A 22,725-nucleotide genomic window follows, 5' to 3' on the forward strand; every position below is an offset into this window, starting at 1 on the left:
CTCTGGCCACTCTGGATATGACCTAGATGTGAATTATTACATATGTCAGCCCAGAAGTAATTTCTCAAGGATGAGAAGATGAGGATTAGAAAAGGAAGGGAAACACATATATATATATATATATATATATGATCTTCTCCCAGTTGGGGCAGCTCTCTGTGTACATAAATGCAAACCCATAGGTACACACACATACACATACACACACACACACACACACACACACACACACACATCAAGAAGAAAATATACCAAACTTGTAACAGTGATTATCTCTCTGGGTAGCAGAGTGGTCTGTTTTTAAGATTTTCCTCCTTATACATGTCTGTATTTTCCAATTATTCCATAACGAACAGTTATTTCTCTTTAAAAGCAGGACAAAGGTGCATCGTTTAAAGGAGGGGATTAAACTGAGTTAGTTCAAAACAAAACACTGTGCTTCCAGGTTAAGCTCCTGGGTTGTGATGGACCCAGAGGTCCTGGCAAGGGTCAGAGGGGACAGCCTGTCACATTCTGCGGGGCACCAAGGAGGGAGTCGGACAAGCTATGAGAGTCAACAGGGAAGGATGGGATCCCAGGGACAGGAAGCGCCCTCAGGAGGTTTCAGTGGCACCTGACCCTGAGTCAGAGGGAGGGACGGGTTTCCCAGCCTAGTCTGGGTCCTACGATCCGATCCACCGGGAGACAGGGAAGCATACAGACCCCGGGGGGCCCCTAAGCCCAAGCTACACTTTCAGGACCATGCTGTCCCCAGGGGAGGGGACAAGCTGGGGCCAAGCAGAGAAGAGAGTATCATTAAAGACATTATTATACAGCCATAAAAATATTCACAATTTAATGTTAAGGAGAAAGTTCCTCGTACAATGTGATGTCTGGGTCCCACACTGCTGTTTGGTAAATTTAAAAGCAGCTAAGCGGGTAAACCCTGAAAGTTCTCATCACAAGGAAAAATCAAGTTTTTTATCTGTACGAGATGATGGTTGTTAACTAAGCTTACTGTGGTGATCATTTCACAACATACGGAGGTCAAGTCAATACGCTGAGCACTTGAAACTCATACAGGGTGTATGTCAGTTACATCTCGATAGAACTGAAAGAAAACAATGTTAAAAAGACAAAGCTGCATAAAGAATATTATCCCATTTTATTACAAGAAATACACACACTGGGAAAATTCTCTCTGTTAACAGTGGTGATCACTGGGAGGTAGGCTGCTGGCTGATTTTTTAGCTTCTTTTGTATTTTCCAAGTTTTCTGCAATGAGCATATATTACCTTTATCCTCTAGAAGACAAGAGAAACGATTAATGCTGCCAACACACACAGACATAACAGGTGGGCCCCCAGATTTCAGCCAGGCTGAGGTTCATGGAGCAAAGCAGGGTGAAGCCCAATCTGCATGATCGCAGGGGCTCAGGACCCCTGGGCAAGGCCTGGGCACAGTGGGCATGAGGTGGCACTGGGCAGCCCAGAAGCCCGGAAGTTCAGAGCCCTGTGGTCAGGAACTTGAGCCCAGAGGCTTGTTTAGGGGCCGGCCAGGTAGCACAGAGCCGCTAACCTCAGACGCAAAGCCACGGGTAAGAGTCCAGCCCTCTGCACCTGTGTCTGAGGACAGGACAGGGGCTGACACAGAAATGGGGAGTCAATGCTGGGAAACTAGGGGGAGCCCCACACCCTCTTACCCCCCGGTAGCTTACCCCATGGCTGCTGGAGAAGACCCTCTTTCCCCATTCCACGGATTTGGCTTCTAACGTCATTTCTAGGCACTGAAAAAACGTCAGCGGTTATTAACCAGGACGGAGACCAAGCGCAACTGGGAGTTTAGAAGAAAACTCTGTGGCCAAGAAAAGCAGAGCAGGGGGTTCCAGGTCACTCAGGAGTCACTAGGCATGGTGGGACCTTCCAAGCTGACACAGGAGAATGGTCAGAACCCTGCCTCCCCTCCTGGGGAAAGCTGTAACTACTTCCTGTAGGAAGACAGGAAGAGAAGACGGCAGGATCGGAGCCCGAAGGTTTCTGGTGAAGGATGGTGGGGAGGAGGAACGTCACCATAGCTCCTGGTAACACAAGCCCTCGCACAGCAGTAGTCACCCTGGCTGTGGAAATACTAAAGTACTTGTGTATCAGTGGGTAAATAGTTGCTACTCTAACACCCCCACCCAGGGCCACTGCCTCTTAACCGCACCCCAGACCCTGAGGCCATCCCATGTTCCAGCAACTACAGCACTGAGCCAGACCCAGGGGAGGAGGAGATTGGGGGTGCTTCCAGAACCTTCTACAGCACCCTGTGGTCCATGACCTCTGTGCAGTCTGACCTGCCCCATATTGATGGTTAAATATTTGGGATCTTAGTCCTGGGTGAGAGCAGGCCTCTCGTGAAAAAGAGCCCCTGAAATCCTGGGAGCACAGAGGATGCTGGGCCATCAGAGAGGTGTTGAGAGCTGGGAGCTGCCTACGTAGCAATCGGCAGGTCCGCGGCAGAGCTCATCATGTCTGGGTCATTCTTCATCATGGCCGCTTTAAGCTGGGACCAGCGTCTCCAGCCAATTTGATGTTGGGAAATTACCAGCATTATCTGTAATATCATCCGTAATCATTTTAGTTCTCTCTTACCCTGCCCTGGGCAACCATGAAATTGAAGCAAAAGTCAACATAAAAAAGATGAGTAACTAACTCGGATTTGCCTTGGATTAATCGGCATTTAACCAAATCACCAAAGAGATTAGAGAGCTTGCATTTGACCCAGAAAAAGTATAAAACCAAAGTAGATAGTGACCGTATAATCTATTTATAACCATCCTCCTAAGAGGTGCTGAATTTTGTAAAAGGTGAAGGTTTTAGGAAGGAGCCAACTACAGAGGAGGCAAATAAATAAGGTAAGTGCCTTGCGCTTCCTCGCTGATTCGGCAGTGTCCTGAATGAATTTTGGCCTCAGAGACACCTCTTAAGGTTTTTAATATGCAGCCTAGAAATGTAACCATTTTTTTTAACCATCCCGTACTTGATTTTAGAATATCAATATTGTGGTGATTTGGGGGCAAGCACTCAGAAAGCAAGAGAAAAAGTGTAGCAGTTTCTCACTAAGCGAAACATAGAATTACCACCTGACCCAGCAGTTCCACTCGGAGGCACAAACCCCAGATAACGGGAAGCAGGTGTTCAGTTAGTAACTTGCACACGACTGTTTGCAGCACATTCTCCACAACAGCCAGAGGTGGAAACACCCCAAATGTCCCCCGATGGATGCGTGGGTAAATGAAGCGTGGCCCATCCACGCAATGGAACACCACGCAGCCATGAAGAGTGAGGCAGGGACACGTCACAGCGGGGAGGGACCCTGACGGCGCTCTGCCGAGGGGAAGAAGCCAACACAAAGGCAACGGCTCCACCTGGATGAAAGGTCCAGAACAGGCAAAGCCAGCGACAGCAAGCAGGGGCTGCAGGAAGGGCAGGGTGGGGGCGCCGCCGCGTCGTGCGCTCGGGGCTTCCTCTCGGGGTGATGGACAGCCTGGAACTGGGTAACGGCACAGCTGTACACAGTGTAACTGTACTCCCTGCCTCAGAGCTCTGCATGGGAAAGTGGTTACATTCAAGAATTTTGCCATATGCGCTATACCAAATTAAAAGAAAAAACAAAGGTAAAAGAAGGCTAGAGCGGGTTGTGGGATCCTGAGAACCTGGTCCCGTGCCCACAGCTCTCGGAAGCCTCCTGTGGCTCCTCTCCCACAGACAGCGTCTCCTCTTCCCTGGCAGGTGGTGTCTCAATAACTCTCAGATTAGGTGTTGCCTCTTCAATATCTAACTTCCTTAATCACACAGAAAAGACTTTTGCAGAGTATTTGTTTTCCTGACCCTTTATGTAAAGGAACTAAGGACAAACTACATGTTACTTATAAAAGTACCGTAAGTCATTGGTCGATCTATCCAGAAACTTTTAGCTCGGTTCTTAAGGGCAGGCTTGTAAGGAGGTACAAGTCAAAGACGCTTCAGGTGAAAAAAAGTTTGTTAGCTACAAAGTCTAACTGTAGGCCGGCTGGGGTGACCAGCTCAGGACAGGGCACTGTGGACGTGCCTGAGGAAGGACGCATTTCTGGACATGGGACCGTCACCAAAATCAACAGCTTATCTGCTTTTAATGTCAGGTGGCCTTCACGTGTGCATGGGGTGAATGAATGAATTCACATCATTATGCACTGCCCCGGATAGAGACAGCTCACTGCTAGTCTGTGGAAAATTCACCAAAAAAAAAAAGAAAGAAAAAGAAAAAAACGTACAATGTTAGATTTCCTATAGATTCCTGAGTAAAAAACAACATCAGAGACTGCTATTTTAAAACCAAATGAGAGAATTTTTTATGACAGGAAACTATCCTAAATGGCACCTTGTTTCCTGAAAACGACAAGCAAACCCCTCAGATGCCACGTTGGCTTTAGAGGCACCCGGGAGCCCCTGCTCCCACATCCTGCTCATGTGAACGGGCCTGCACGTGTCATCTGAAACAAAGCACGCCTGACATTCGGAGATCTGACTCAGTGTTTGAGCAACAGACAAAGGTTGGGATGAGTCAAAAATACAGAGGACATAAAAACTTGAGAAAGGTTTATGCGATCCCAGTTCACTTTGATTTTCCCTGAGACGTCACAGTGGCATAACTGAGAGGCTCTCAGAGAAACGGCAGTCTACTCTGGTACGAGTCACTGCAACAGCTTTTCCCCGCTGTCTGCAACACGCTGCTGTCTCTCTCCCTTCCCGGCCTGGAAGTGGCAGTGAACTGGCAGAAGACACGGGCTTTTCTCCACTCACTAACGTGTTTGGGATTCAGATACTGAAATGGAGAGAAAAGGCAGCGTCCCCCAGAGCCCCCCGCGCACCTGTCCCGTGAGGGGGTCCTTGGCTCATGGCCCAGGTCTGTCATCACTCTGTACACTACCCCCTCCTGGCGGGCACAGAAGTCTGGATGGAGCCAAGGACCCTGCTTCACTTTAACTCAACGCTCCCCAGACTTCCTGGCCACTCCTTTGTCCAGTCGCATGACTAACATTCCAGACACCTGGGGCACTGCTGGCCCGGCCAGGTCTGCCGGCTTGATGGCTCTGGTGCTGTGGACAATCACAGTTTGAGTCAAGAAAACCCTGGGTTGTCGAGGTGCTTTGGGTTTGCGCAGTGATGATACACCCCACACCAGTGGAAAGCACACGTCCGTCTGCTGGTCCTTCATCTCGTTCTGGCCGGTTAGGACTTTCAAGGCCCTTTGGGAGACAGTGGTCAGTCTGAGATGTGAGACATAGGGTCTGACAGCGGCTACCAATTTTCTCTTTGGCATATACCCAAGGGGATCACCAAAAATGCCACGGCCGAAAAGAAAAAAAGCACCCAGATTTTAAGGTTACTAAGGGATCTCTAATGTCATGGGGGAGCAGGTGTGGGGGAGTTCTGACATACTGAGTGTGGGCGTTCATGGAAACCCCGTAGACATGCATGCTGGGTAATGGCTGTGCTGGCTGGAGCTGGGGAGGCAGGTAGAGCTGATGGTGCCGATCTGGGTGATGGGCAGGTGCCACCCAGGGCACCCAGGGCCTCTGGGGCTCTGCTCCTGGGCAAGTAACTGTCCTCGCTGAGGCCCCACCTCTGTGAAATGAAGACAGTCACTGTGTGGCAGAGCTGTGGAGGGGTCCCATGTGACAAGCTTAAACACCATGCTTGGCACACGACGGGCACTCACCACATGATGGCTTACGGTGACTGACAGGCAGAGAATGGATTCGGGAGATGGGGGGCCCAAGAGGGTGGGGGCCTGGGAGCCCCCGCATTTAAGAAACAGGCTAAGGAGCAGACGAAGGACACTGAGAGGAAAGAAAAAAAACAAAGAAAATTAGACAGCAGGTAGAGAAACCTCTAGAAAGCTGCTCAATCTTCTAAAGAAGTTCCTTCCCCACGTACCCATCCTGAGGAAATACGGAGTTTTCTAAAATGAAGGAAAGTATTTGTATAAACTGTTTGCTGAGCCTTAAACCTGCACGTAAACAGAGAACAGCTACCTAAATTGTCTTAAAGTCACAGGACTTACTTTTTAACCAGGGGTAGGGGGTCAGAGCTGGGAGAGTGGTGAGAACAGTCAGAAACTAGAAAAAAAATACACCAATTACTAATAGAGATCAGGTTGTATTTTACGAGAACTTCTGATTTTTGTCACTTCCTTAATTCAGTACAATAAATATCTGTTATCACATATACACACCCTCAAACCCCCACCTGCAAAAAATATATGAAAACAAAATAAAACAATATTTTACTGGGATTTAAAAAAAAAAAAAAGGAATACTCACCTTGTTTTCAATATTACTCATAATATGACCCCTACCTGTCCTTCCTAGGGTTGTTTCTGATGATTCCTCATCATAGAATCTTCCTCCAGCTTGAGTCCCCCCCACACACACACACACACACCACCTTCCGGAGATTAAGACCCCTAACTGGGCAGGCCTGTCTATCAAAACACCACCCCTCCCACCAGCCCCACCCGGATCTTATCTGCAATCTCTTTCTAGTCAGTGACTAGGGCTCTGTGTTTCTTTGAAGGCATTACTATTTCATTTCATGCCAAAAATGCTCACCTTGAGGTCATTCCTACAGGCAAGTTTCAGAGGCGTCCCAGAACACTTGGGAATCGTCGCACACCTGTGTGTGTGCACGCACATAAGTGTATTTCTCTGGGAGAGAGGTCCCACAACTTTCAGCGGATTCTCAAATCTCCCAGGACCCAAAAGAGGGTAAGAAACGCTGTTTCAGTCTCTCATTTATTTGGTGCTTCTGCCCCACCCGCTCCATGATCACCTCCAGGATTGATCCAGAGCGGTGTCTCCTTGGCGCCTGGAGATGAACCTGGCCCAAAAACAGGCTTCCAGCGGTTGGATCCACAGAGATGGTGGTGCTTCCCGAGTGGAAAGGGGAACGTTGTTAAGTGGAAGGAAAAGACACCCTGAACTCGGCCAGTTTCGACTCATCACCACCCAGACAAAAATAAAAGTGAAAGTGAAATGGCTATTGTCTCTGAAACCACAAGCTTGCCAGCAAGGCTAGGGTTAGGGACCCCCTGGGCCTTTGCATCCCTGACTCACTCCTCTCTTGGGTAATAACTCTCTCAAACTGGCTGTCCCTCGCGTCCTATTTATGCAACGTGGGAAACTATGCGTGCCCCTCAGCTACCAGAGGAGGCGGCTGTGAGGAAGCCAGGCGGCACACAGTGTGCTGTCGGGACACTTTCCCTGTTCCTCGCATGTGAGAGTCGGGGTCCCGGGGGCCCCTGGGTGGCAAAGCTTGTTCTGATGTCCTGGGAGCGGCCTGCTTTCAGGTCTGAAGTATTTCCAAACATGCTCACATTTAGCAGGGTCGGTCAACCAAGGGCTGGAATGCACTCCGACCACAGGCCAGGGCCGCCCTTCGCCACAATCTTCAACTCACATTCCCGTGTGATAAGCACAGAGCTATCCCTCCCCTTTTAAAATTCCCTATTATGAAAACAAGGGCTTGTTTTTCCCTCCTTTCAAAGTACACAGTTCTCTTAACAAAGACGACGCAGCAGGAAAAGACCCGTGTGGATGGATCTCAGAGGGGTTATGTTGAGTGAAAGAAACCAGGCCAAAAAGCGTCCCACGGATGTGACGTGTTCTCGCTGCAAACCGTGTACAGGCAGGAACTGCGTGTGAATTATGCATCAAGGAAGCTGTCTTAGAAAATTCTATTGCATCATTGAATTTTTCCAAGGAAATTGTTGCACCCTGTCCACCTGTCCCCATAAACAGGGCTCTAAAAAGTGAGCGACCGGCCACCTCTCTATGTCTGGCTCTTCTCGAGCCTGCAGGACTCGGCAGCACCCCTCATTCCCATGGGGGCCTGGGGATTTACATCCCAGCTCCCTCATCTCTGCTTCTTTCTCCTCCTCACACGTCCTTCCAGGGGCAGCTCAGGGATCTGCAGAAGCCGCCCTGGGCTGAGCGTGGTCCCCTCCTCGGGTTCCTGTGTGGCCCAAGTGTGTTCCCAACTGCCACTCCCCACACCTGGTGACTTCACCTGCTTGGCTTGTATCCCATGAGGCTGCACACCGGAAGGGCTTCTTAACCTTTTTTTGTGCCTCCGTCTCCTCAGGCAGCCTCCTCAGAATACGGTAAAATACACAGGCATATGCAGAAAAGTAACTGTGAAATACAGTTATGAAGCTATTCAAACACATATTGCTGTAATAACCTATGTGCCATTTTATGGACGCAGTAAACGGCCAGATCTAGCGGTGGGTTGAGTGACTACCAGCATTTCATAGCGACACGTATACGCAGCATTTCCGGAGAGCTGCAAATATACGATATGAAAACGCGTGTGATTTCCTGGTGACAGGCGCACAGCAGGTGCTGTATTTCCATCTCCGAAGGAAATACTGCACTGCGGTTAGAGGTCCAAGTGCCATCTTCTCTCCCTCCAGGTGCTCCAGGGCCCTGAATTCCACCCAAGGACAAGGACCCAGCGATGCCTGGATCAAAATGTTATTCAGAGAGACTGTGTACGTACATCTGTGTTTTCAAAGCTCTGAGCACCCACCCAGGGGGATCGCAATTCAAAAACAAAGATAAATAATTTCTCCAGCTAATAACTGTCACCATACTACTGTCCTGACTGCCAAAGCCATCCAAATACATCGTCTCGGGACGATGTCACTCCCTGGCCACCTTGTCACAGGTTCTCCCCCCCACCTCCCCCGCAAAACCCCCTGGAGAGAATGTATGAAGATGGAGGGGACTGGGGCAGAAAGTCAGTTCCCTCACGGTGACCTGTGACCTCACCACACCCTATGTAACCCTCATGTGGGCGGGGCGCTGTGGACACACAAGGAACATTAGCAACTCCCTCTGCTCAACCTCTTCTGCCCATTGCAGCTGCAGATAACGCAAGAGCTTGTGTCCCCACCACACCTCTCTTAATATTACTAAACCCGGCCTTTCTTCTCTTTTTGTTCTGGCCGTTATCGTTGAGAGCATTTCACAAGAATGTAAAAAAAAAAAAAAAACAGGTTCCAGGGAGCAGGACAGCAGCGGAGCACCTGGGACGAGGGTCCTGGTCCCTGCGCGCACTTGCACGACCTCTGGCTTCCTGAGCAGCATGCCCAGGCCTGTCCCCGCTGGGCCGTCGGCTCCTGACCCCCATCCTCACCCATCGCTTCCGTTTCCTCACTTCCAGCACAATTCAAATGAACGAAGGTGAGTAGAACACGCTTCCCGTGAAATCTCCTGGCCGCTCCTGCCCAGGAAATTTGGGAGCTGCTGTTACGCTCACTCAGCCAAGAGCCAACTTCCCCAGACTGGAGCGACCTTTGACCCGCCTACCGCAGCCTGTCCTGTCCCAGCTCTAACCACCTGCAAGGCCAGAAATGCTCCATGCAGAGATAAGCCGCTAGGAATCGGAGCATCTGGAGATGGCGACTCCCTGCCCGAGTGCAGGCCCATGAATTCCTACAGCATGACGGGCTGAGGTCATTCCTGGCTCCCAGGAAGACAAGGAGTCAGAAGGCACCGTGCCCAACGGGGCACCTTGCACACTGCAGGGGGACAGCTGTGTCTCCATTCTCACTCCCAGCTTTTCACCTTTCGTCTACAGACAGGGTCAAACTGATTGCATCTGGAGACGAGTAACCACACCCTTACACCACTCCGGCCGGGCGTTACCACACTGCCCCCCGTTATCTGTGTTCTACTCTAAGACAGCCGTCCGTGGTGATGTCCCCACTTCCCGCCTCTGATCCCCTCCTCCAGCCTCTCTCAGCTGGCTCTGCACTGGCTGCAGGTAATTCATTTGACGGATGGTGCCAGTCAGTGACCTCATCATGGCCAACTGGACCCAATGAATGGCCTGGGTGTTGGGTCCTGGGCGGGCATCTCCCAGGTGTGCGGCCGTCCCCTCCACCTGGAAACAGTCCTCCTGGGTCCTCCTGCTCCTCAGCTTCTCCTGCGTTTTCCTTCAATGCTGGGGTTCCTGATTGTCTAACCTTTCTCCTTAGAGCTAGTCCCCTGGGCTTCAAGCCTTTTGGCTCACGAATCCTCTGAAATAAAAGCTGCATACCCCCTAAGCAATGTCTAACTTGACATCCAAATTTTTTTAACCCACCGTTCAGTATCTGCAAATAATGTATGTGATAGCATTTGGTACATGCACTGTAATAGTCACAACTTTCACACCATTCTTATTTGTCTTAGCCCCTATTTCCAATCTATTTACCCGACAATGTTTTTAACAGATTTTTTGAGCTATAAATCACGTGTCATACAATTCACCCATTTAAAGTATATGACTTAATGTGTTTTAGCAAATCCAGAGATGTGCAACCATCACCACAATCAAGTTGAGAACATTTCATCTCCCCGAAAGAAACCTCAGCCCCACTGGCAGTCCCTCCCCATCCCCCCACCCAGCCCGCACTGGCTCATTGGCTCCCTGTCTGGAGAACGCCCTACTCTGGCCATTTCATACAAACGGGATCGCACCCCAGGCAGCCCCTGGGTCTGCCCTCCCTCAGCCCGGCGTGCTCCAGGTTCAGCCACGTCGTGGCGTGGATCAGGTCTTCGTTCCTCTTTATTGTCCCATAACGTCCCCTTATGTGGGTACACCACTTTTGCTTCTCCACGCATCAGGTGGTAGACATTTGGGCTGTGTCTGTGCTTTGGTTTTTATGAATAACGTGGCCATAAGCCCCCGTGTACGAGTTTCTGTGTTACCCACAGATTTTAAACCTCATTTATTTTTATGCTTCGAAATCTGTGGTGGGTAACCTTTTCCTAAGTCTCATCCACAAACCATGCACGTGAATTAAGATTTAAAACATAAAGTAAAAATGCTTCTGTGACCATAATCCAGCGGCAGTCAATTCCAGTGGATCAAACGGTACGCAGTGGATTGAAGCTTCACAAGCACACTGCACACGGATGATTATTAAACACAGAACGTAACATTTTATGGGAAACACACCCCTTGATGAGACGCACGGGGTTTACTTTCCAGTCATGAGTTCGTGGGTCCGTGGGTGCCTCATGAAACACTGGTGCGATTTTCTCTTTAAGACACGTCACTGAGAAACTGTTCAAACAAGTAAGTGAAGAAATGGAAGTTCTCCGCTCACGGCAAAGTTGCTCTGATCTCTGCAAGCCGTAGCCCCCAAATCACTGTCACCCAGCATCACACAGGACGTGTCCCCTTCAAGCACATGAAAGCCAGCCGCCAGCCACCTGCCTGGAGGAGCACGTGTCCCCGTCCTTCGTCCTTCACTCACTCACACCCGCATGTGTTGAGACTCGCCCCTCATCTGGGCCCGGGAGGGTTTTGTTCACGCCCAAACACACCACAGCGAGATGTGTCTTCTCCTGTGAGATGGGAGATGGACTTACTCTCAGGGGACGCATTGCAGAAACGGCTGCATAAGTATATGGATGACGAGTGTCGGAATTAGCTCCCCACCCAGTCGGGTGGCTTCATTGACGCCACCCCCCAGCTGAGCTCTCACCCAGACAACCCTGTAGCTTGCTCGGCCCTCAAGCATCCCACGTGGAGCTAATCGCCCCAAATCTATCTCCCCCATGTTCCCAGGCACCCACATGCTCCCTGGTCACCACACCCGCCAGATCAACCTGCCCCACAAGCAGAGCCCAAGTCACCGTCCTTCCCAAATGGCCCCTTCCCGCTCCGATCCGTCTGGACCCTTTGGAGCCTCCTGAGAGAGACACAGGGAAGCCAGGTCAGATCCACTCCTGACCGCGACACGAGCTCTCAACCTCTGAGCCTCTGCCACCCCGTGAAAAAGGGACAGACCTCCAGGGCACAGGACAGGTTAGAGGTCACAAGGATGGACTCTGGAATAGGCCATCCTGGGTGAACCCTGAGGGGAACCTTTGACCTCTCTGAGCCAGTCTCGTCACCCACAGAGCAGCACAACACTATCATTCTTACAGGGCAGGTGGAAAGATTACGTAATTCAATGCACCTCAGCAAATCCTAGCCGCCGTCATCATGAAACAAACGAGTCTCCAGCTGAGTGTCCAAGTCCACGTCTCCTGCGTCATGTCCGACCTCTGCCTGCCCCCCCCCACTCCCCCAAGCTCCCCGCCTCCCTCCCAAATCAGGTTTTCAGTCCTCGGGGTCCTTGCACCCCCTCTGCTGCATCTAGAAGTCTTCTGCCTGATGAATGCCACCTCCACAGCGGCCCCAAGCCTCCTCTGCCGACCCCCTCTCTTCTTCCGGAGCTCTCAGTGTTGGGGTGCCACGCAGCTCCGTCCTCTGACCTCTCACCTCCCCTAGCAACGCTCCCTGTATGATCTCTCCTGTCTCCAGGCTCTAAATGTTTACATGCTGATAATTTCCACATGTGTGTCACCAGATCAGACCGCTCTCTCTTTCCACTGTTGGGTATCAAATGGATGTCTCAACATGGACAAAAGGAACCCCTGGTGTTCCCCCCAAATCTGTGCCATCTGCATATCCTCTCCCCTCCCGTGTGTGGCAAACTCCTGGGCCCGGGTGCTCATGCCCCAAACGGCCCAGGTCTAACCCCTGATAAACCCTGGTGGCTCTCCCGTCATCATATACCTGGGCTCTGTCCCTCCCGTCATCAACCCGGGTCTGAGCCACCATCACCCTGGTCTGGGTCACAGCAATGGCTCCTGACTGGCCGCCCTGCTCCCGCGTGCCCCTGAAAGTCCATCCCCAATTCAGCGGTCAGAGTCATCTCTTTAAAGCCCCGACCACACCAGGCCCCCTGCTCTGCCCAACACCCAGCAAAGGCTCCATGTTTCTCTCGCGGTAAAACTCAAGTCCATGGACGCTGCTGAGCAGTCCGACCCCCTTGCCTGTCTGACCTCACCTCCTACCACGTTCCCCCCAACTCACTCTGCCCGCTTGCCCTGACTTCCTTGCTGTTCCAACATCTCACCAGGAGGCAATCTCCTATTTTGCCTGGAAATTCCTCCCACCAGGACCCCCATGTGCTACCTCACTCAGTAACTGCACCTCTGCTCAATGACAGCCACAGCGCCCTGGGCTGGGCGGGGCTCAGACATGCACACCTGGGCCCACGGGGTCCCCCCTCCTCCTGGGCGCCCAGGGTGCTGACGCTGGACTAGTCACGTCGGCCTCTGAGGAAGGGGAACAGGAAACTCACTTTGCTGAGTGTGTCCTCTGGCCCCGAGCTAGGGCCTGTGAAGCAAAGGCACCCTCTTAATTCCACAGGGGCCAAATCCATTGTCCCAGATCACCAGGCTTATACACAACTGGGCCTCAATTCGCTCTGCCTGGCGTCCACACTGCGCCCTGTTCTTAGCCCACTGGGCGGGGGCTGGGGTGTAGGGTCCCGGACCTGCCCCAACCAACACAGGCCCTTCCCTGACCTGGGGCAACTGAGCCCATTCCAGTTCTAACCAGGGGCAGTTGGCTTAGGGCTTTGTTTACTTGTTCTTTTAATGTCAAGTCCTTAGGTTATGTCCATCAATCTAAACCGGAGAGAAAACCACAGCCGACTTCGAATAGGCTTCACATTTCCATCTGTAGGTGTCTGCTGCAGGAAGCGCAAGGCAGAAAAGCGTACTAAGTTACACTCTTTCAGCCCCGCTGGGCTGCTGGGTGCTCACTGCAGCCCTTCTGACCTTTCGCCCCACGCCTGCCCCCTCTGGCCTGCACCATCCAACTCAGGCCATTCTTTCCATATTTAGCGTTACTTGCCAGCGAGGAGTCATTTTCATGAGCTACGAGGCACTCTCCACAGGGTGAAACGCCAGGGCACAGGGTCACTCTGCCCGGGTTCAAATCCCCACGCTGCCCCACTAAGGAGTGAGTGGGAACGGCTTAGCCTCCAGGTGGGGGATAGCCAGCGTTAAGTCATGAAAAAGAATTGCTCCCCCTCACAGGTGATGTCAGCAGGGAACCAGGGGACCCAATGAAAGCGCTTGGCATGGCGGGGGCTGCTGCTTCACAGGGCTGGTCCCCCATGTCCCACCCACAGGCCCACGCCACCCTCGGGAGGCGGATCGGTTTATCTGGGTCTGCAAATGTCCACCTTGTGAAATGACCTTAGGATGTTTGTTCACACTGGTAAACAGAAATGTCTGACTTCCCCCTTGTTGGAGGGACGCCTGCACTCTCTGTAGTTCCAAATACTTACTTTAAAGGGAACCACTTTTGTCTTGTAAAAATAAAACAGCAGTTCTAAATACCAATTACGCCGAGTTTTTACTTCTATCTATAGCCCGCATTCCCATCAAGGGTTCTGTGAACTCTCTGACTCTGGAGGAAACTCGGTCACTTCCTGCCACTTCCCTGTTCATGCAGTTGTAGTAACATCTCCTGGCAAGTCCGCTACATGATCAAAAGAGGAAAACAGACTTCCTAAAAGTTCCACCAACGTTAGCCAGCTTTCAATAGCTGATTCACCACTGTATTTTGGTGGTGGCGTTCATGTTGATTCTTTAAAAGAAAACGAATTCAAGAATCTTAATTATGCAAAACTTCAGAGCCATGGCAAAAACAAATTTTTCTCCTTTTTCCAAACATTGCAAGATAACTGCTTTACTATTTGTGTTCGTTTTCACTTTCTAAGAACAGGAAGAAATAGTTCAAAAGAACTTCATCAACCAATTACTACTACCCAGAAGCAGGACTCACCAGACTGTCAGAAATCTCTCAGAACCAGTTTTCAGGTTAACAAGTTATTAAGTTCGTATGTGTTTATGCACGATCCCCCTCCCACTCTCCTTCCTGGCATTTGAATAACAACACAGCAGCTCACAGTTTGATTTTCTGCAGTGCTTTGCCGAGGTGCACAGCGTTTGACCCTGCAAAGGCTGGGTGACTCAGCACATTCTAGCTGCAGACCTCAGGTTAAGAGGGCGGATGCCTACCTCTCCTCTTGCAAGCGCTGCTGAGATGTCAAGCTGGACCGGTTTGCAAGGTCAAAGAGTCTCATAGGTGCCTCTCTAGACAGCAACACAGAGACAGTGGAGAAAAGCAAAGTTAAAGTGTCATGAAAACAATCCTATCTGATCGCTACAAAGGCTGTTGTACATCATATTAGCATTCAATTGCCCAGTAGGATCCGGGGAAGCTGGTGAAGTTTGCACCTTTGTTCTATTTTTTTTTTTAAGTGAAGCCAGTTTTTCCCACCATCAGGATAAACAGACCCTGGCGAGGTGAACTGGCTCGTGTTGTTTACAAAAAAGGCAAATCCACTACTTTTTTTTTTTTTTTCACTACAAAGACTATGAAGCTGAGGCCAAACTTTTCTAGTGGTTCCCAAACGTGGCAGACGGTGGAGAGCACAGGGGGGCCTTTGTAAATGTAAATTCCCAAGCCCTTCAGGCCCCGGGCTGATTCAGTAGGTGTGGGTGCAGCCCAGGAACCTGGGAACCGCTCACCTGTGATTCCTGGGCCAGGCCAGGCTACAGCACCAGGGGGCATCCAGGCGACTGCACCACACTTCCTGCAGCTCAACTGGAATCGTGAGGGTGAAGAGTCAAAGAATAAAACTTAGGAGGATGCACCTTTGCATGTTAAAGCTGTTACTACAATAAATAGTAGTAACATTCTTAATTGTCTGAACTTTCCAGATTCTCGATGAAGTCCCAACTTTGGGAAGTTACTTTAGGACGTGACCTTGACCTAGACAAATCTCTGTCTGAAATAAAGACCCTGTGCTCGCTAATCCCCTTCCACAGGCAATCTTCACAGCAAACCCTGGGAGGGGCTGCTACTCGCCCATTTCCCAGGTGAGGAAGTAGAGGCTCTGACAAGTCAATTGTTCTAGTGACAAAGCCCAGATCCCCACCTCCCCACCCAGGGCGTCTGCTGGTGCTGGCTGCTGGGGACAGGTGAGGCTTGGATCTGTTCAAATCTTAAAAGAGCCCCAGGTCTGGCATACCCAGCAATCAGGTGCTGGGCGCAGATGCAGGGCACCACCAGCTCCCTGCCCCCCCAGAGGGGGGTGCGGGGGAGACCGACAGGAATGTGCTTTCTGTCCCTTTTTCACCAGGAACACATCTCCACATTTGATTCAGAAACTCAAATCATGGGCACAGGTGCTGAGGTGCACAGCTTTGAAAGGCTGCACAGAGCAGGTGGCTAAGACGAGCTGCAGGCCAAAGGACAAGAGAGTCCACCAGCCAAGAGGACAGAGACTGTCCAGGCCCAGAGTGGCCCGTGCGAACCCGCCTTGTCTATCAGGGGACAGTGGGGCTGCGGTGCAGCTGGGTGAGGTGTGACAAGGGACAGGAGGCTCGGGAAAGGCGCAGAAGGGGCTTTGGGGCTAGAAATTTCAGCTTGAAGGGTTGCAAAGGGGACCGGCAGTGGTTCACACACTGTGGCCCTAGCCCTGGATTGGCATGTGGGGAGGCAATGCTCGCCCCGGGAGGAGAGATCTGTGTAAAAGGCACCGACCGGGTCTGCAGAGGCAGGTGGGAGCCCTTCCAGCCCAGACTAAAGCCTCATCCTGAGGCCGCAGGAGGGGCCTCATGGGAGAGTTGCTGAGGCTCAGGGTGCGAGCTTTGGAGCCAGGTGGCTGACCGGCTGGGGTAACTGAGGACTGAGAGGACAGAGGGTACAGGACAGCTCCAAGGTTTCCAAGCAGACGGGTGACGGCACGTTGTCAGCCAGGCTGAGGACAAGAAAGAGGCCTGAACCAAAGAAAAGGCCGTGAGTTGGTTCTGGGCACACTGAGCCCGCTGGTGGGCCGGGTTTTGTCTGATGGCTAGTGGGTCAGAAATACAGAGCTGGAAGAACACGTCGTGAGTCCAGGATCACAGCTGACGCCCTGGGGATGGAGTTTCAGGGAGCAGCATAATAGAAACCATTCTGTGCCAAACGGAAGCTCTAGCTCAGGCCTATCCGAAGAAGCGAGCCACTCAACAAAAAAGCCAAGCGCCAACGACACGCCAGGCTCTGCCCGGAGCCTGAGACTCGGCAAGCCGATCAGCCCATGGAGCTCAGGCTGTCGTGGGGCAGAGAAGCCAGTGGGCTGATGGGCAGTGGGGACCGCACCGAGGAGCGATGCGAGGGCCTGGGGAGGGTCAGCTAAGGCCTGCCGAGTGGGCGACGTCTGAGCTGAGACCAGAGATGTCACACACGTTGCCCGAGGGCTCCCTCAACGCCAGGCTCCTTCCGATGCCCACGGTAACGAGCACGGAGCCACGGAGGACGAGTCGTGGCCCACACGCTGGGCGGCGGCGGAGGCGACCTTGACCCAGGCGGCCCGGCTGCGGACAGAGTCCGCGCGCTGACGGAGGACAGGCCCGTTGAGCAGCGGGCGCGACCCACGGAGCACCGCCGCGGTGAAGAGCACGCAGGGGCCTGAGTGGCTGGCGAGGGCTTGCTGCGCTCTGCTCGGCAGCGCGGCCGCGGCACACGGAAGCCCCAGGCGCCAACGCCGGCTCTCCAGCCACCAATTCTGCAACCGGGGGACCAGCGCGCACCCCCGTGACGCTCAGTTCTGTTCATCAGGAAGCAGCTCTCACGCGCGACTCACACGTGATGCTGAAGACACGGGGACATGCCCACGTGAAGGCCCACGTCGGCGTCTAGCCCGTGTGCTCGCTCGGCAGCTGGGGCCGTCTCCATCCGCTCGGAGGGGCCCGCACGCAGCGCAGGGCGCTGACCCAACAGCTGTTCTGAGAGAAATCCTGGGGCGCCGGGCGCCAGCCTGGGAACGCTCCCCGGGGCCACCCGTCACTCGGGAACATTCCGCGCGCCTCAGCTTGGATCCACTCAAGGGAAGTCCACCCCACTGAACTCAGTTCCTCCCAGAGCGACCCTCGGGACAGACAGGCTGCTCCTGCGCTGCACCTGTGTCCCCACTGTCCTCCTTCTGTCCCTTGAGAGGCAGAAACAAAGCAGTGGCATGAAAGCACATTAGCTCACGGAAAGAACGGACGCCGAGACCCCAAAGTGCGACGTCAAGTGACCACGGCTGGTGGTAAGTAGGCTTCGGTCCCTCCCCCCATCCCTCACGAGTCCCCACCGGCACCCCCCACGGTGCCCGCCACGCCTGGCCGCGGCCACCCAGCCAGCAGGGCCGTGGGCAGCTCCACTCGCCCCGGCCAGAGGCCCTGCCAGCCTCCCTGGGCGCTTGCGCCGGGCTACCACCTGCTCATGCCACACCCGCCACCCAAAGTCACACTAACCTTCCGCTTGACTGCCTGTAGGGTGCCCACACCTATGAAACACGACCTTGTTCGCTGCTCTACTGGTTTCCTTTCCACCCACCCCCGCGAAAACTGTGAGCGCCACGCGTGCCGAGAGCTCGTCTTTCTTGTTCGCCCTGACAGTCTCAGCACCTGGCAGGAAGCGAAGAACTCAACAAATATTTATTGAATCAATAAAGTTAACGCCAGAGAGTCCGATCCAGTTGCAGAGGAGGAAAAGTGGGCGCTGGGGCTGAGACAGCTGTGAGCAGCGGTCATGGGCGAGGAGGCTGGATGCCAGGCCAGGGCCCCTGAAGGGCCTGAGCAGAGAGAGAGCTGTCCTGGGAAGGGCTGTGAACACACGGGAATGGATGACATGAAGCCGGAAAACCCAAGAGGAAACCATTTGTTACCCCTACAGTCCACAAAAGTCAGGAGGTCTGCCAGGGGCGTCGCCTACAGCATGCGGCTCCAGTTAACAAGACCCTACTGTATGTCTGCAGGTTACTGAGAGAGTAGACCTTAAAAGCTCTCATCACAAGAAAAAAAAATTTTTAACAAATTAAAAAATATAAGTCTGACAAGTGTTGGAGAGTCTTTGGGGAAACAGTTTTCAAACAGTTGAAAATCAGTTTGGGAATATCTCTTAAAAGTGAATCAGGCATGTTCAGAATGTAGCAATTCGTCATCGAGGTGTCTGGCCTAAGAAATCATTCCCTACATGCCACACAGGGGGAAAAAACACACAAGCACTATTTATGTTAGTGAAAAACTCTAAACAATCCATATATCCACTAATGGACTGGTTAATAAAATGTGGTATTAGTCATACCATGAAATACCAGACAGCAATTAAAAACAATGACATGTATATATAATATGCATAGGATATTTATAGATACAAAAGCATGGATAGATCTCAAAAACAATGCTCGGTGAAAGTGAGAACGAATAGCATATAGGGAACCATTCATGTATATTTAAACCCATGAATCAACAGTACATATTAATTATGGGTGCATGTAAATACATATGAAGTATTTTAAAAGCACATATCAAACTGAACATGGGCTCTGTGAGGTGAGGCGAGGAGGAAGGGCTGGAACTGAAATTAGTGTTTATAGGGAAGTTGACCTAATTTTGTTTTGTTTCATTAAAAAAAAACGGAAACAGATATGACAAAAATGACAGTTAATTTTGGATGATGGGACTATACAATAGTACAGTTTTTACTGGAAATCAGAAAAGGATGACAGACGTAGATAGAAAAACTCAGAGGCTCTCAGGACTGGCCGGAGTAGTAGAGTATAAACAGTGCTGAAAGAATAGAGTTACAATTACACTTTTTTATGTTAGTGATGAAAAGCTGGCCACGCTGTTAAAAGAAGACGGTGCATCCCGTTTTAGAAAGGTGTGCTGTATCAGGGAGTTACCCAGGTGGTGTCCAGCAAGAGGTCAGAATTCAAAACCAAAGCTGGTGCTGAATCCCTGTCCTGGGAGAGTGAAGAATGAAATGGTTCCTCAATCAATTTCCTTAAAAATAAAAACAAAAACAAAACAGTTTTTCAGGTCCCCAGAGAATTCACTTGTGTATGTGGTTTGTGTATAACACATATAGAAACCTAAGCACAATGCCCTGTATGCAAAGGATGTTAGTCTCCCTCTTTGAAAGTCAGGTTACTAAATGTTAATACACATTTCTAGAACGCCTGGGGATCTGATCTCTGACAATCAATCAATTAAGCACTCCAGTAAGGCAATGTGTCAACAGTTTCCTCTTGGTAAGTAACATAGATTAATAGAGCAAACAATGACTTAAATTCACTGATCAATTTTTAAAAACTCAAATATAAAACTCTATTTTGAAATCAAACTCCCCCATTCTTAAAGATGATAAACTTCCAATTATCCAAAGAATGCACTTGCCTTGATTACAATGCACCCCTCTGATACCTTCCATCCACATGTTTGCACAGTGCCTTCCCATTCTTTTTCAGTGTGTTGCAACCCCTGAAAAAGTCAATAGTCTCTAGCTCTTCTCTAAAGAGGGAAACGCAAGACAGTGGGTGACTGGTCAGGGTGACTCACGGGCAGTCGATATTGGAACTCAGAGCCCTGAGTCCAGTTCCTAAAACCGTGAGGCTCCCGCTGACCCAGCAGAACTGACGCCTTCCTTCAGCAGCCTGTTTCTTCGAGGTCCCGGGGACAACCAGAATGTCAGTTTCCAAAGCTTTCTCCTTCAAAAGTAGCCACAGTCAGAAACAAAAACTTGGCCTGCAAGTTTTTTAAAGTTTCAGAACATCTGAATCTAAAAGATTCCATGCTCTAACGTTGGCTTTTTAACAAGGCGTGGCTGAGCTCCGCTGCTACAACTTAACACCCTCCATAACCAATGTAGCTTTGCTGGTGAGGTGTTCTAGTGGCCTCTGCTCAGGCTGGGTTACATTCAAAATCAATCGGTGCTGTTTACACGGCTTGCTGTTTGCTAGAGTTAGTGCTATCTGGGACAAGCTGAGCTCCTGACAGCCAGACTGGGCTGCCGGGATGCACCTTACCAAGCCAAGCTAGGGGCTGGGCGCATATAGGATTTAGGAGGGTATTTTACCAGAATGAAGTTAAAATGTAGCCATCTAGCACATAGTTTCTTTCCATTAACAACTTCAAGAGCTCATCAGCACCTGAAATTAAATGACAGCTTAAAAAATAAACAAATAGACTACAATGTAGGTTTACTGACAGGATCAGATATTTTCAGGGGAAAAAACCAACCTGACAGTGGTGTCTGATGGTGCCTTTCCTGTGCAACTTTAAAACGCTTCACAAATATTTTTTTCACTACCACTTATTTCTCATTCCAGTTTTACAATTAAAAAAAAGATGAAAGAGTTAAATAACTTACCAAAAGTCACACAGCCGGTTCATAGCAGAAATCAAATAAGAGCACAAATTTAATTTAGCAATTAAGAATCTGATACAAAAAAAAAGAATCTGATACAATGTGTCCTTTTCGCTAGGATGTATTGCCTCATTTTATTTCCCTTAAAAAATAATTGTTTACATCTCAATTAAAGTGGTCACCCCGAAATAGAAAAGCCAGTTCTGTCCTGAAGCAACAAAAACCATCAAGTTTGTGCTCAAAAATAAGCTATATAAATAATGCTGTATCTTAATAATTCTACCTACAGGTTTAAGCCTTCATTACATTCATTCATTAATATACCATAAATCTTCCTTTCCTATTGCTGAGAGTCTTAAACTGGCCGACAAAGCACCACAACGCACATCAGCCACAACACACACAAATCTATCACTCAAGCTCGGTCCAATAGCCTTGCCAAGGTCAGTATCGAGTATTCCTGAAATTTTCACTTGTAGAATGAATAGATGTTTTGTACGGATTATCTATTCAGGCAGAAAAAGGGGGGGAGGGGATGAAAACAAGAAACAATTAGCTATTCAGCTGGCACTGAGCACATTCCAAGTATAAAATCCTTTGTTTGTTTTATTTTGTTTTTTGTTTTTCTTACCTACCTCGGGACTCCAGTCCATGAAAAAAAAAAAGAAAAAAAAAAGAAGTCCATCTCATGAGATTTTTCTAGAGCCTTTCCACAGACCTCCGTGGAGACCGTGATGTCAGCTTTGGCTTTTAGTCTATAGCCAGGGGACTGGAACCCAGAACCATCTATTTGCATTTCAACACCCTTCTTTTGTTTTCTGACCTGTCAGAGGCTCAACCAGATCAAACAGCAGGTAGGGCAGTTGGATCGGTCCAACCACCCCAGAAAACTCAAGAGGAGAAAACTCATGCAAACAATGCGGGTATTTTAGCTAAAAGCTGCCACTGACTTCATCAGTCAAGCTACAAAGCCCAAGCTAGACCATCGTGTTAAAAATTTACCTTTCATTGTTCTTAATTCTCTCTCTGCCGCAGACAGGGTGGGGGGTGGAGCGGGGAGGGGGGCAGTGCTGCCTCCTGGAATCTCTCCTGAATAAATATTGGCAAACTACTCAAATGTGCACAGGAATTACAGGTCCCAACGTCGCACTGATTCTGAAAGTGGCAGGCTCTATCATTTCTCTGAAGGAGCTCCCCCACGCAGCGCTAAGAAAAGTCAAAGAGAGAAACGCTCGTGAGGTAGAGAGCGCTGCAGAGGGCGGGGAAAGTCCAGCCTGCCCAGGAACTTCAGGCCACCTGGCCCCCACGCTGCCAGTGCAGGATTCCTGTCACACCCATTCACATGACCCCATGACACGGTCAAGATTCCCCTGGGTGACCCAGAAGGCAGCTTCCCAAGAGTTTAATATTCCAACAGGTATCAGCAGAGAGGTCATTGCAAATTTTCAATAGGCAAATCCCTCGGAGTCAGTCTTGAAGGTCAGTGTTTGGGGAAGCCGACACGGAGGCCACCGAGGCCCAGATGACAGATGGAAGGGACCATGACGGCCACTTCCGCAAGGTCCATTGTCACACAGACAGTGTGTGACGGCCCGAGACTGCGGGGTAGGCCTGTGGGCTCTCAGCCCCGAGCTCT

At 50.6% G+C, this 22,725-nt stretch overlaps 1 protein-coding gene across 1 annotated transcript; it reads right to left on the reverse strand.

The window, feature by feature from the left end:
- Positions 1-1,771: 1,771 nt before the first annotated feature.
- Positions 1,772-17,994, reverse strand: LOC109380469 (uncharacterized). The gene is made up of 10 exons (XM_019638043.1): positions 15,437-17,994; positions 14,924-14,998; positions 8,070-8,194; positions 6,834-6,930; positions 6,614-6,677; positions 6,067-6,121; positions 5,940-5,964; positions 5,722-5,842; positions 5,442-5,627; positions 1,772-5,248 (listed from the first exon to the last, which is right to left on the reverse strand). Exons 2-10 carry the CDS (start codon positions 14,986-14,988, stop codon positions 4,982-4,984), a joined length of 1,005 nt encoding a protein of 334 aa, XP_019493588.1. The 5' UTR covers positions 14,989-14,998; positions 15,437-17,994; the 3' UTR covers positions 1,772-4,981.
- Between the last annotated feature and the right edge of the window lie 4,731 nt (positions 17,995-22,725).

Source organism: Hipposideros armiger, unplaced genomic scaffold (genome assembly GCF_001890085.2).
Source record: "Hipposideros armiger isolate ML-2016 unplaced genomic scaffold, ASM189008v1 scaffold_37, whole genome shotgun sequence".
Lineage (NCBI taxonomy): Eukaryota > Metazoa > Chordata > Mammalia > Chiroptera > Hipposideridae > Hipposideros > Hipposideros armiger.

Coding starts and splice junctions, on each gene's coding strand:
- LOC109380469 (XM_019638043.1), bottom strand. CDS start 14,988: ATGAGACTCTTTGACCTTGCAAACCGGTCCAGCTTGACATCTCAGCAG. Junction 6,122..6,613: donor CCTGTAGGAATGACCTCAAG/GTGAGCATTTTT, acceptor TTTTTTTTCTAG/TTTCTGACTGTTCTCACCAC. Junction 5,843..5,939: donor TCCGTATTTCCTCAGGATGG/GTACGTGGGGAA, acceptor CTTTCCTCTCAG/TGTCCTTCGTCTGCTCCTTA.